This window comes from Papaver somniferum, chromosome 1 (assembly GCF_003573695.1).
Source record: "Papaver somniferum cultivar HN1 chromosome 1, ASM357369v1, whole genome shotgun sequence".
NCBI lineage: Eukaryota > Viridiplantae > Streptophyta > Magnoliopsida > Ranunculales > Papaveraceae > Papaver > Papaver somniferum.
In genome coordinates this window covers 110,884,768-110,898,798 of record NC_039358.1, presented here as the reverse complement: position 1 = coordinate 110,898,798, position 14,031 = coordinate 110,884,768, and the positions used below count along the sequence as shown (strand labels likewise).

The 14,031-nt window shown below is 39.2% G+C and overlaps 1 protein-coding gene across 1 annotated transcript; it reads right to left on the bottom strand.

Annotated features, from left to right (window-relative positions):
- Nucleotides 1-3,088: 3,088 nt before the first annotated feature.
- On the bottom strand, nt 3,089-3,595 carry LOC113349142 (clumping factor A-like). Its single transcript, XM_026593065.1, has one exon. The coding sequence runs from the start codon at nt 3,593-3,595 to the stop codon at nt 3,089-3,091; it is 507 nt and encodes a 168-aa protein (XP_026448850.1).
- Between the last annotated feature and the right edge of the window lie 10,436 nt (nt 3,596-14,031).

Below are 14,031 nucleotides of genomic sequence, written 5' to 3'. Positions count from 1 at the left end.
GGACAAACGCTGGTGATAACACTTTATAGAAAACTTCAAAGACTCGGGTATCACTGGCCCTCCATGGAAGCACAATCAAGAACTTTGCAGGGATCTTGTCCTAATTGTCAGACACCTCCTCATCATTTAGAGGCCCTGACACTTCATCACACCAGGGCCTGGAGACAACCTTACATTGAATATCTTCGAGACAAAAAATCACCACCTGGAAAGAAAGATGCAACCAAAATTACTCAGAAAGCAAAGAGATTTTTCTTTCTTGATGGGATCTTGTATCGCAAAAGCTTTGGAGGAGACTTGTTGAGATGCCTGGACAGAGAAGAAATTCTGATAGTCCTGAAAGAAACTCATGAAGGAGAACATCATGGGAAAAAGAAATTGTTTCTCCAAATTCACGAGAAGTATTACTGGCCGACTATGGAAGACGACGCAGCCGCGTACGTTTAGAAGTGTCATCAATGTCAAATCCACGGTAACCTTATTCATACTCCTTGTCTTCCATTACACTCTTTGAATAGTCCATGGCCTTTCTATAGCTGGGGACTTGATATCATCGGAAAGATCAATCCAGCATCCTCCAAGCAACATGAATACATCATCACAACTACTGAGTATTTCACTAAGTGGGTCGAAGCAATCCCGCTCAGAGGTACTACAGGGGTAACTATTGCAGCCTTCATCAAGGAACACATTATATATAGATTCGGTGTCCCCAAACATATCATCACAGATAATGGGACTCCTTTCGCCAACAAGGATGTCGAAAAATTGCTCAAGGAGTACGGGATCAAACCGATTTTTTCCACACCATACTATCCCCAAGGAAATGGTCAAGCAGAGAGTACCAACAAAACTTTGATCCGGATTATCAGTCGAACAATTCATGACAATCCACGATCGTGGCATGAGCAATTACCCATGGATTTGTGGGCTTACAGAACTGCACCAAGGAGCTCGATTAGAACATCACCGTATTCGCTCGTCTATGGGGCTGATGTTATACTCCCAGCTGAGATAAAAGTTCATTCAGCAAGGATTGCAGCGGCCAGTGGAATACGATGGGATGAAGCTGAAGTGTCCAAGTCAAGAGTTGCTGAACTGGACATACTCGAATCAAGGAGAGCTAAAGTAGAAAAGTATGTGGAGGCTTACAAACAGAGAATATCCAGAGCTTACAACAAAAAGGTAAAACCTCGAACTTTCCAAGTAGGAGATTTGCTATTAAAGACTACAAAACACATTCAACAAGACATGTCTGCTCCCAAATTCTCTCCGAAATGGGAAGGCCCGTATATTATCACCAAAGCAGTGTCTAGTGGATACTAAAAAATCTTAGCAGTCAGTGGAGGAAACGAAGGAAATATTATCAACGGCGAATGGCTCAAAGCCTATTATGCTTGATCAGCAGCAGATAATTAATATTTATTCAAATACATCTCAAATGTAATTTATTTCCTTCAAAGAGCGTGCAAGATGCTTGTTTGATCATTAAACATTCATCAATTGAACAAAATTCCTCTATGCCATCATATTATTCTACCTTATCAGAAACCTACACCTCAACTCTCTCGAATGATCACTCAGAGCAATCCGTCCAACAATGGATAATCTCTATAAGAAATCCTGTCAAGTTTCTTCTGGAAAGTCCTGGTCTTTGTCTTCAAATCCTCGACTGCCTTCTCGACTCTTGCCGACTCCAAAGCCAGCATCTTCTCCTCTTCCAGTAAAGCAGTGGTCACAAAAATCGCATCAGCAGCCTCCGCCGCTTTATGAATCTTGATTATCTCGAGCCGACGACGAAGCCATCCTACATTGAACCGCAATGTCTCACAGTTCGAAATCATCTCATCCCACCTGTGCAGTTCCTGATTTTTGACATCTCGCAGATACATCTGTTTTATCTCCTCAATGATCGGCAACAGCCCTGCAACTGTAGTCAGGAGGGTTGGTAGAAAACCTTTCCACACTTCGGTCATAGGAATATGCCCGTAATTTTTCCAAATCTTGGTGTATAGAGGCGCATGACACTTGGGAATGACGAATCCACCGACCGCCTCATTGTCCGGGGAAGTGTTGATCAAAGGAGCTTCAAATAAGAGTCCAGTTGTTGGATAGTCACGAACCCCATCTCCAGCCTCCACGGATTCTGCAGAGGCTTCACATACCTGGTTGCTGCTATCTTCAACCTCAACCGCAGTCACAGACTTTCCATTCCTTCTCCTTCTAGCATCAACAACGACACGAACATCCACCTGCGACGAAATGAGGAAGTGTTTAGTTTTATCAGAATGGAACACGATAAAACTTCGAGAATCATAAGACTGCTTACGGATGATCCAGGCTCAGTATGAGCCGACCTATACCGGGCAGGAGCCCTAACAGTCCGTCTGGGCCTCGAATTATGAGAAGAGGAATTCTTCTGATTGTCCTGCAACAAATCATTTTCCTATGATCAATAACCTTGATCAAACAGAGACGAAGAAGATATACAACTTACCGATATGGACGCTTCTATTTCATGCTTCGACTGAAGTCCGTTTCGAGAAGAAGTACTATCGCTAGACATGATGATAAAAGGTATGGCAATCGAAATTTCTTCTGCGATGGAACTAACTCAGGAATGGAAGAAATATTTGCGCAAGTGTTAAACCCTAAATCCTGGAGATATATACAAGATACAGAAGGTGTTTATCTTCTGCAAATAGTCAATTCGGTTGCGATTTTTACTGAAACCCTAAGTCTTGAACAAGGTCAATACTGGAGATGCGGAGTAAAATAATACACTGGGGACTGACCAAAGTTAGGCATGGTCATAGAAGTCACACGACCTTGTGTGTTACATATCTTCTGCGACATGTTTTGATGTTTTCATAGATGAAAACCATAAAACGAGTAAAGGAAGATCACAATGGGTTCGGCGTATGAGGATTGGCCCATTTTATCTGATTCAATCAAGAGGAAATGACCTTAATAAAAGAATTTCTTACAAAAGGAAAATCTTAATACTCAAGAGAAGTTGTTCAAATAAGATGTCTACTACGAAGGCTAAGAAAACATTCAAATGTTTAAAAGGAAATCAAGAATAAAGTTATTCGTCAGATTCATCTGAGCTGTCAGATTCATCATCACTGTCCTTCTCGGAATCCTCCTCTTCGTCGGAATCACTGTCAAGACCATTGATGAAGTCTGGATGGGTATGAGGATCGTCCGAGTCCGAGTCTTCTTCTGCTTCAGCTTCAAGTTCAGCATCAACTCGTTTCATAGGCTTGACCTTGAACTCTTGTAACACCCACGTGGTTTCCTCTTCGGAAGCATCAGCATCAGAGTCAGAAGGTACTCCATCGACAAATCGGCGTCTCTCCTCTGCCGCCAGTATTTTGCGCTGGATTCGATCTTTTCTACGCATACGACCCTCCACTTCATCAGTCTCGGCTTTTCGCTTCATATGCTCGGCATAAGTGACTCTCTGGTTGTTCGGGGATATACTAGGCTTTTCCCCTTTATCGTGAGTTCTCTTAGCTTTCGAATTGGCTGCAGAAGCTTTGGAATCCTCATCAGGAGAGCTGGAGGAATTGTTGTTGTTGGAAATTGCCATTTTCTAGAACCAGGAACACAAGATTATCAACATGCTAATAAATCCGTCTACAAAATGGTAATTCTTAACTTTTACCTCTTTACAATTCTATTAACAATAGTGATTGTGCCGCAAGAGTTGACACTCAGAAGTTAGTTCGTTCCTGGAAACCTGCGAATAACAAACAAAACTTTTTTAGACTGATTTTTCATAAAATCATAGACACAATTTTCATAGTATAAACATCCACAACTGGGCTATGAAATTCACACCAAGACAATATTTCATCATAAATAAATTTTCTAAAATTCGAGGGTTACTCAAAACCCATGTTTTGATTTTACGAAGCAATAAAACCGTGATTAACTCACGTAAAAAGTTTTTGACGTGAGCTCAGGCTCACGTGAGTTTATCAAAAAAAAAATGTTCTTGTGAAGCTTCACGGTTTCATGATAAAAAAAGAATCTATTTTTCTTCCTACGAGCGTTTTCCTTTAAAACGAAGGTTTATTTTGGTTTTGTGAAAGCTCAATCTTTTAAAGATAAAGTTTTGATTTCCATGAAAGCTCATAAACAAAATTTTATTACTGGACACAGGTCTTTTTTTCAAAGAAGAATCTCTCTCAAGTTAGGGATTGTTGCTAGTTTCTGAAACTAACGATCGAACGAACATACGTTCCTAAAACAAGGGTTTTTCATAAAACTCACATCCAAAATATGTGTATACCCATATTATTTTATGATGAACAAACAACAAGCTTTAAAAAAAATAAAAAATTCACGTACTTGTCGGCGCCGGCCGGAAGTTGGTGGCTCCGGTCGGCTGGTGGTCGGTGCTCCGGCGATTTTTCTCCTGCTCCTCCTTGGGAGAGAAGATGAAGAAGAGAGGGAGATGGTGGACGTGCGGGAAGAGATAAAAGAAAAAGGAATTAATTCCTTTTATACCAAATTTTATTTTCAAAACCTAATTCCATAAGGATTTCCTTTTCGGGTTCGGCCCGTGAATCCTAAACCGACCAAGGACCCATCATCGCGAATCAGCGGTTCTACACCAATTTATGCTCACCGGATGGCACTCTATTATGCCACTGGGGTGTTCGATCAAACCATGGTTTTCTCATTCGGTCGAAATCCGGTAACGTTTTATCTTATGACTAAGTTCAATTACTTATTTTTCGTCTATACCTGGAAAATCACCATTCAATGCTGACTGAGGAACATGACTGTTCCGCACTAATCAGGGGACTTAGTGTAGATGGTGGATTTTCGACAAGGATAAAATTGTAAAACCCTAACTATGCATACTCTGGACCCGGCAATCGGATGAGTATTGAGACTCATGTCTCGCATGAAAGCTCATACCATAAAACCTTTGACTGAGAAGGCTGTCTCTCAGAGTATATGTAGATGTGTAGTCTCCCAGATGAGGCCACAACACATCTCATGAATACTGAGAAATTTCAGTAATTATTTATACTCCGGATCCGGCAATCAGATAAGTATTGAGACTCATGTCTCTCAATAAAGCATGAAAGCAAATGCCATAAAACCTCTGAATGAGAAGGTTGTCTCTCAGAATATCTGTATATGTGTAATCTCCCAGCTGAGATCACGACACATCTCATGAATACTGAGCAATTTCAGTAATTATTTCTATATAGAATTGAAAGATTTGGCGGCTCCTAGACATCATGCCTGCTAGTATAGAGCGACAACGTCTTCAGGATGCAACCAGGTTTTCCCTGACTATATAGAAGAAATATGATACTCCATCAAGTTCATATTGCTCAACTCTCAGATAATTAATGCTCCTAGATAGGAAGCCCTGCTAGTATAGATCCATCAGTTAATTATCTCTAATCGCCTGAATATCCAGCAATATTCTACGATTCTTCGTTATATTTCGTCACTTCAATTCGTGGTTCTTCCCAGCAGAATTCCACGGGTTAGTGATAAATATTCAACGAAACAGGCATCTGAGCATCGAATAAGCCCTGACTAAAATGGTGCAAGTGTACTTAGCAATAATGCACATACCAGCATTTGAATCCACAAACGAGCATTTCAAAAATACGAATGAATGATGAACCTATGCAAAATATGAAGGAAAAATAATAATAATAATAAAATATTAGCAAAGGCGCCATGGACTGGGCTCACCAGCCGACCGGTCATGCCGTGACCAGTCCCACGCCCAATTTTATATTTTTATCATATTTTATTATTCTTCCTGATCTCATGAAAATTCTCTCGTTCGAGCAAATCTCCTTCGATTCAAGGAAATTCTCTAATCTCATGATATTTCTTTATGTCAAGAAAATAATAAAATTAGGGAAAAGTGTCACGGGACCGAGCACCAACCGGCCGGCCATGCCCTAGTCGTGGCCGGTCCCGCACCTCACGTCCCCATTATTTTATTATTTCTCTCAAACCATGAAAATTCCCTGATTTCATGAATTTTCCCTTAAACCATGAAAATTACCTAAAACCATGAAAATATTATAAAATTAAGAAAACTTGTGGGATCGGGCCTTAGCCGTCCGGTCATGCCCTAGCCGGTCCCACACGCCTATTATTTTATTATTTGTTTTGTTTTGTTTTCCTCATTCCATGAAAACTCCCTGATTTCAACAAAATACCTTGGTTTCAACAACTCTCTTTGATTTTATGAAGATTCCCTAAAATCATGAAAAAATTACATAAAATTGGAAGAGTGCTGGGATCGTGCCCCTTGGCTGGCCGGACATGCCTTGGCCATTGCCGGTCCCACACTCCATCATTCCCTATTTTATTATTATTTTATTCCCTCATCTCATGGAAGTTCCCTAATTTCATAAAACTCTCCAATTTTAATGGGATTTCCCTCAATTCAGAGAAAATACATAAAATTACATAAAACTGGGAAAATATTGTGGGACCACTTGCTAGCTGGCCGGCCGTGTCTTAGCCCTGGCCGGTCCCACACCTTGCAATTCCTTGTTTTATTTATTATTTTTCATCATCTCATGTATTTTTCCTAGTTTCAGCAAAATCCTGGATTCTGCATATTTTCTCAAAATGTTGCTGAAACGCGCACCGGAAAATGTCAAAACTCTCAGGACTGAGACACGAACAACATGGTGACACGGGCGCATCCCCTTGACCGACCAAGGGTGGCCCTGAGGCTTGCAAGTGGCCGGTCCCACATGTTTTAACTATTTTTAACCTAATTTGTTCAACTACTCATATTAGGTTCAGACTCTTTCCGAACAATCGAGAGTTTGCTAAAACGACCATCTATTGGTCCCACGACCACCAAGAGCCGGTCCCATGACCTCTTGGTCGGTCCCTCATCTTTTCATGGCTAGGTTTTATTATTATTTGTCGCTCACACGGGTATTATTGTAATAAATGATTAAACCAGCATTTAATCATTCTTTCACCAACTGGTCCTCAAGACACTTTGGTATTTTGCTCATTCGAGAATCTAGACGTTACATGGTGAACTCATTATCCCATGTAGCCGGTCCCTGCGTCACTCTGCGGTTGATTTGCAATAAATCATCATTTCAGTAAAATTAGGGTTTTGAATTCAGAGCTCCGCAGAAACATGATTCTGAGCAGATTCAAATACTCTGATAATTTTATGTTAATTCCATGATCAACATTTTTATTTTACTCGACCCAGCAGTCAGTATCTTAAATTAATATTTTATTTGGTCCAGCTACCGACAATTCATCAAATGAGCGGCATTTGCTCAAAACGACAATATTTGCTCGAACCAGCAATATTTTCCCAGATTCAAGAATATTGGTTCAACTATCAATATTCAATAACTCAGCAACACAGCTTGCTCGTCTTAGGTAATCAATATAATAATACCTCGTCTCAGCAGACATATTTAATTCACGAGTCTCAGAACATTTACAAATCATGTTCAACTCAGTAATACATGGACTCATCGTCCCATAAAGTCAGCAACTGACTCCACAACCACGAGATATCAATCGTGTCACATGGGGGGATATTAACTAGGATTTTGGTCTGGCGGTCTACGGCACGTGTGTTCACCCAGGACGAGAATGTAAGCAAGTCGTGCAATCAGTTGGAAGAGTCAGCAAAGTAGTGGGTGGAAAATTAACCAAGTCTCCGCACGATGAGCAACTCGTTTTAACACGATTTTCCACTTCCCCACTCTCTGATTCCAGCAACTGTCACACTTCATGGGATCATGGTGTTTTGACCTCCGGCATTATAAAATGTCTCTGAATCCTGATTGAAAGGACAAGATTCGAATACTCGAACATTCGTCTAAACAAGCAATTTCTCGGCAAGTTCATACAGACAATCTTCGTCTACACAAACTCATCGCCTGAGTAATCACTCTCAATTGAGTAAAATTCAATCATTCAGAGTGTTCTTACGCTGAATTCACAACACACCTACAATCTCAGGTCACCATTGATCTCACACATTTCTCAGCTTCCCTCCTACAGATCAACCCATCCTCTCTTGTGACCGAATTGACTCTGGAACGGCCATTGTTCTTGGTTTAGGCCGGAGTCATACAGATTGATCTCTCGAACTTAAAGCACTCCCTTCTTGCAGTGCATCTGTGTGAGGTTCAATATTTCGCTCGGTTGAAGGAGTCTCCACACGGTCGACTCTTCAATTCCGTAAAACCAGCAAATCGTTTTTCCCCATCTACAAATACTATAGTAATCATTTGATCTATAAAGTTATTTGGGATTTGATGATCTGTATGTATAGTGAATTTTTGGACTACCCGCTAGTTTCTCCACTTGGAAACTTCCATAACAACAACTAAAAGTTTCTTCTCACAGGTGGAATAAGTTAGAGCTTGTTGGAATTTTGTGTTAAAAATTAGTATGTGAGTGAAAATTAGTTTTCAACATTTAAAATCCAAGAGATGTGTTTGGGTTATGCCTTTTCACCATAAGACACTTAGTCATGAATAGGTGTTATGGAGAGTCATTATTGGCCATGGTGAGTCACTTATTGGTGAAAAGACACTATGTAAAGTCATCATTGACTCTATATAAACACATCTCTTAGTATTGTTTTGTATGGGTTTTCACAAGTTTTTGAGAAGCAGAAAACAAGTCTTTATGTCAAGAGTCAGAGTCATTTAAGAGCACAGTAACCGTTAATATTCGTTGGCCTAATAGTATTGTAGTGCTACTTACTATAAGGCGTGATCGTTGTATCTTGGAAGGCGACATCCGTAGAACCGTGAGCACCGTATGCGGGGATGAATTGTCTTTAAGGAAAGAGGATTACCTCATCTCGGTCAACCCTATCCGATAAGCATTCTAACTCTCTTATTTGTTAGTATTTTGTTTGTTGCATGATCATGATTTCCGAGAAACCGAAACCGCACATTATTTCCAACAGAGTTTTTGGTCCCAATGGTTTGCTGGAAAGTGCAATTGGATTGTGTTGTTGCATGAGAACAACTCCCGTACTAGTAGTGGAAGCACCCGTTTCTAATACAATGATTGAGAAAAATCAAGGAGAGCAAGAATAACTTGTTTGAGCGATGTGACTAACTCCTTCTCTCTCTCAATTTCAATGGTCGTTGTCATATACTCAACTACCACCATGAGCAACTGCTAAATTTAACAAAGGAGTACTGGTCGGTATTGTTCATTACAGTTATAACAAAAACTTTTTGTTCGATGAATGCGCATTTGTTTTGCAGTAAGTCTCATAATTGATGGTGTAGATGGGGGTCTTGGAGAAAATGGGTAGAAGAAGATTTAGAAGGTTTTTGAGATTTTGGTACATAGGTGGAAGAAGAAGAAGAATGTGTTTTAGAAATGGGGTTGATGGTGAGGTTGTAGAAGGTATAAGTAATCGAGAGAAGATTCTGACAGAATGTACGATGTTCTAATTGAGAGTCTAAAGCAGCTTCATGCTGTCGAGCGAGGTAAAAGGCTTGAGTCGATGTAATAGGTCTGAACATCTGTACGATGGGGTCTTGATCTCTTCCTTTATTCCACTTGTAAAACTTAAAATAGAAAGATCTTCAGTAAATAGATGATTCTAAGCAATTTAAAAGTGTTAGAAATAACTCTAGCCTCTAAATTCTCATGTAAACTCTAGCCTCTATATTCTCATATCAAGAACTAAACCATCTTCACGTTCTATTTTTTATCCTATGTGAATACAATAACCATATATAAAGAATTTTAACTCATTAAATCCTTTCTAATCCAAGAATCATCAAGCTCATTTAAACCGCCAGGCGCCAACTCTTTTCTGCCAATTGGGCAATCAAGCTTTCAACACAATACTATGTATTATATTGGAGTTGTGAAGACCCTTCACTTCCATTGTTGTGTTTCACTTTTTTTTCAAGTGATACTATGCTCAAACATCAAGTGGCAATGGTTGAAGCTTATAATACAATGTTTAGGTTACAAGTTTTGCATCTTTGAAGATATTATTCAATTTGAACACTTCTAATATCTTTGTTTCCGACTTCGGAAAGGGTATTGGAATATTATATATAGTGTATGAGGCTCCAAGGTGATCGTAGGAGAGAAAATCAAGTGACCGTATTATTTATGCACATGAGGAGTTAAAATCAAAGCGTATTTTTAGGATATTATGTTATTGTTATAAAATAAAAGAATACTTAGAAAATAGAGAGAAGGAAAAAGAAGAATTTTATTAGATGTCTTCATAACAATGGAAATACTCTCAATTTATAGGTATATATGTAGGAAAATATTTGTTACCGATTTCGACAATAATACAACTCTACAGTTATCTCCACCATTTTATTACAATATTGTAAGGATTTTCTTCATCTAGTATTACAACTCCCGTAATACTTGGTTACCAAAATGGAAAAACAAGAGAAGAGAAATTGAAAGATGATCAATCTAAAACAAACTAAACAAAGCTACTTGAACCGAGGCGAGTAATTTCTTTCCTTAAGACGTTATGTGTCCCGTATATATGATTTCATAACGGCACGTCTCCGAAGATACAACGGTTCCACTCATCATTAATACAACATTGGAATAAAAATGAATACGGGGAACAAAATATGATGTAGTACAAACTCTTCTTTGATACTTGACCGCAAATGCAAACTACAATTTTCTAGTACTAGTTTATGCCTTTAAAACCCACTACTATGCACTGAGAATGAGTGGGGTTTGTATAAATGCAACGTGACTCTTGGAGAAATCCTTTCGCGGAGAGTCACATCCTTTCGTAAAGAGTCACGTCTGTAGGATCAGAATCTCGCAGCAATAATGCCTCAGCGAAATTATTAACAACACAACACAACAGTGTCGCAGAACAACTTCAGAAATGACATAATAAGCGACGTCAGCTAAATCATGAGAAAAATGTGATGGTCCTGCGAAAATTAGGGAGTTTGCGAGATTAACATTTGTAAGGTTGCAAGAATGTCGCAAGCCATATCCGAAAATAAAGGACAGATTAGATGTCATCCACTATGTATTTCCCTATAAATAGTCATTCAGTTGTAAAGAAAAGGGGGAGAGATCTTTTTTGAGTGAGAAGCAACTAAATAGGAGAGAGAAAATTTAGAGCAGTGGTTATTCTTGATTCCTTTATCTTTTCTTGTAAGATTGTTCAAAGATTCATCAATAAAATTAAGATTGTTAATCCAAAAATGAGTTGAATGTTAATGAAATCTTGTGAGGGGTGTAGTGTAGGATTGCCTGCAACTACATAATGGCGCTAGAAACAGGGAGGCATTGAAGATTGAAGATTAAAATTGAAGATTAATATTGATATTTGTGAAGATTTGGAGTAATTGGTTAAGAATTTTACATAATCTCTTGCAATTCATTAATATTGAAGAAATTGCTAGAAGAAGAAATACATCAGAACAACCAACAACCGCTAGAAGAAGAAGTAAAAGACTTGCTGGAAGGGAGAGAAGTGAAACAGGAGAATCTACTAGAATAAGAAATGATGGAGAAAATCAAATTCAAAAAACACCGGTACAAAATAGAACTATGGATTATGATAGAGTGAGCATACATACTTGGCGATCAAATTCAGCAGATGAAGAAGAAGAACGACAAACAAGAAATAATAGACAAACAGAGGGAGGACAAGAAATAGTTGAAGGAATAATTCGTGAAGATGAGGAAATTGGAGCAGTAGAGATGTTGAGACGAAGAATGCATGAAGAAAGAAGAGCTGAGACAGAAGAGCGTGCAAATCTAACAAGGCAAAATCACGAATTGAGGATGGAAAATATGAGACTACAGAGTAGAAGATCAAGAAGTACTACAAGATCGTATTCAAGATCGACTAGAAGAGATATGAGGCGAAACTCATCCACAGTTAATGTTGGAAATAATATTCGATAAGAAATACGAAATCCGAATGAAGAACATCGCGAAGGTAGAATGAAACTTTTGATGATAGGAAAAATGATAGAAATCAGGAGAATGGACAACGTCATGGACGAAATAATCAAGATGGCGAAAGGAATCTAGAGGAAGGAAGGAGAATTTTACATGAGAGAGAAACTCAAAGAAATCAACAAACGATTGAAGAAGAAATTGAAAGACACTATGCTGAACAAACACGTTTAACTTGCGAACGTGAAAAATTGAGAGCGGAAATGGAAGAACAAGAGCTTCGGGAGGCAATTCGCCAGAATAATCATGACAATTGAGAAAGAAGGCGTACACAAAACCGGAATAACGGTAATCTCAATGAAGAGTATGATAGAGTACAGAGGCGGGCTGAAAGACAGCGAATGGAATTGATAAGAAATGAACAAAATCATGGAGGGGAAAATGAGAGACATCATCATATGCGAATTCAAGATAGAAATGAGGAAGAGAATCGCAGGAGAAGATGAGATGAGGATGATGAAGAAGAAATGCATAATTTCGCAAGAGAAGAAAGACATGAACGTAGAAGAAGGGATGCGAAATTAAAGAGACCAATAAATCAAAATTCAGACGTAAATGGACAAATCTTAAAAGAATTGGAAGAAATAAGAGGAATGTTGAACAATAGAGGAGAAGTAGGCAGAAGACAATTAGATGAATCTATAGAGGAAGCTGCGAAAACTCCATTTACAAGAGAAGTACAGCTAGGAGGAATACTCCCGAAATGCAATTTGCCTGCATTAACCAACATTTTTAATGGAACAACTTGTGCAATTCAACACATTAAAGCCTATGTGAGGTGCATGCTACAATGGGAAAATCATGATGCCGTATTATGCAAGTATTTTGCATCCAGTCTAACAGGAGAGGCATTGAAATCAGAGAACAATGACAAAAGAGAAAGGGTCGAACCTTTATGGCGTACACCCTAGTTCGCAAATACAATTTCGCAAGAGGCAAATGTAAGACCTAAAGTACGTCATATAAGGGGGTACCTGTTGCATGGCTCAGGGAAAGGCTACACCGCCCCCGGAACCTGAGTCATGGAGATTTGGGGTCAATAAAGCCCATCCGGGAGAGGCACCTTGGATTCTCAGCTTAAGCACATGACTTAGGTTGGGAGACTAAGGTAATAAGGACTCTCCCAAGGAGTGCAGAATATGACCAAGGCACCGAGGTACACGTTTGAGTCAAGAGTGCCAGGGGCGTCTGGAGCGTACCTTTCCATTCTTGACAAGTCTTGGCTTATACTGCACTCGGCTCGAAGAAAACCCCACTTAGGGTGCAGTCTTGTAACCATAAACCATATAGGTAAAAGGGATAAGAGGCTGTGAAAACAACTGGTTGTTGTTAAGACCGGATGGGAGGATCCAACCTTGTATGATAGAGGTACGCCTCCTTGAAGGGGCAACCAGGGGGAGATAAGGGCGGCACCCTCCATTAGGGAGTTGATAAGTGTCTTAAGACGCAAATGTCATGAGGCTTTTTACTCGCAAGGGTATTAAAGCTTGTCATATTTGTGCGACAATCCTGAAGAGACAATAATACTAAAGATAAAGATAAGGCGAGATCAATGGGTTTTCGCATGAAAGTGCGAAGACGTCCTGCGATTTCGTCGCAAGACGGCAATGTCATGGGGATTTATTTTCGCAAGAAAATCTAGGCCTGTCATATTGTCGCAACTATCCTGGAGAAGAAATAATACAAAGAAAAAAGTTAAGGCAAGATCAATGGGTTTTTGCATGAAAGTGCAAGGACATCCTGCGATTTTGTCGCAATGACAAGAGGTGGCATAATAAGACCTTTAATTATAAAGGCAAAATAAGACCACACAGGAATGAGATTTTGAAAAGAATCAAAATTCACTTCGCATATGATTGCGAAATTATACATAAACAATTGCGAAGTTGAGGCACAAAATAAGAAAAATCTGCAAAATCTCTCATTTGGATACAAATAACAGAGGCAAGTATGGGAATGAATGAAATTAGAAAATGTTATTTGTCTCCACATGATAGATTTACTCAAAAATTCAAAAATTAATGATTATGTTGATTAACC

Coding starts and splice junctions, on each gene's coding strand:
- LOC113349142 (XM_026593065.1), bottom strand. CDS start 3,595: ATGGCAATTTCCAACAACAACAATTCCTCCAGCTCTCCTGATGAGGAT.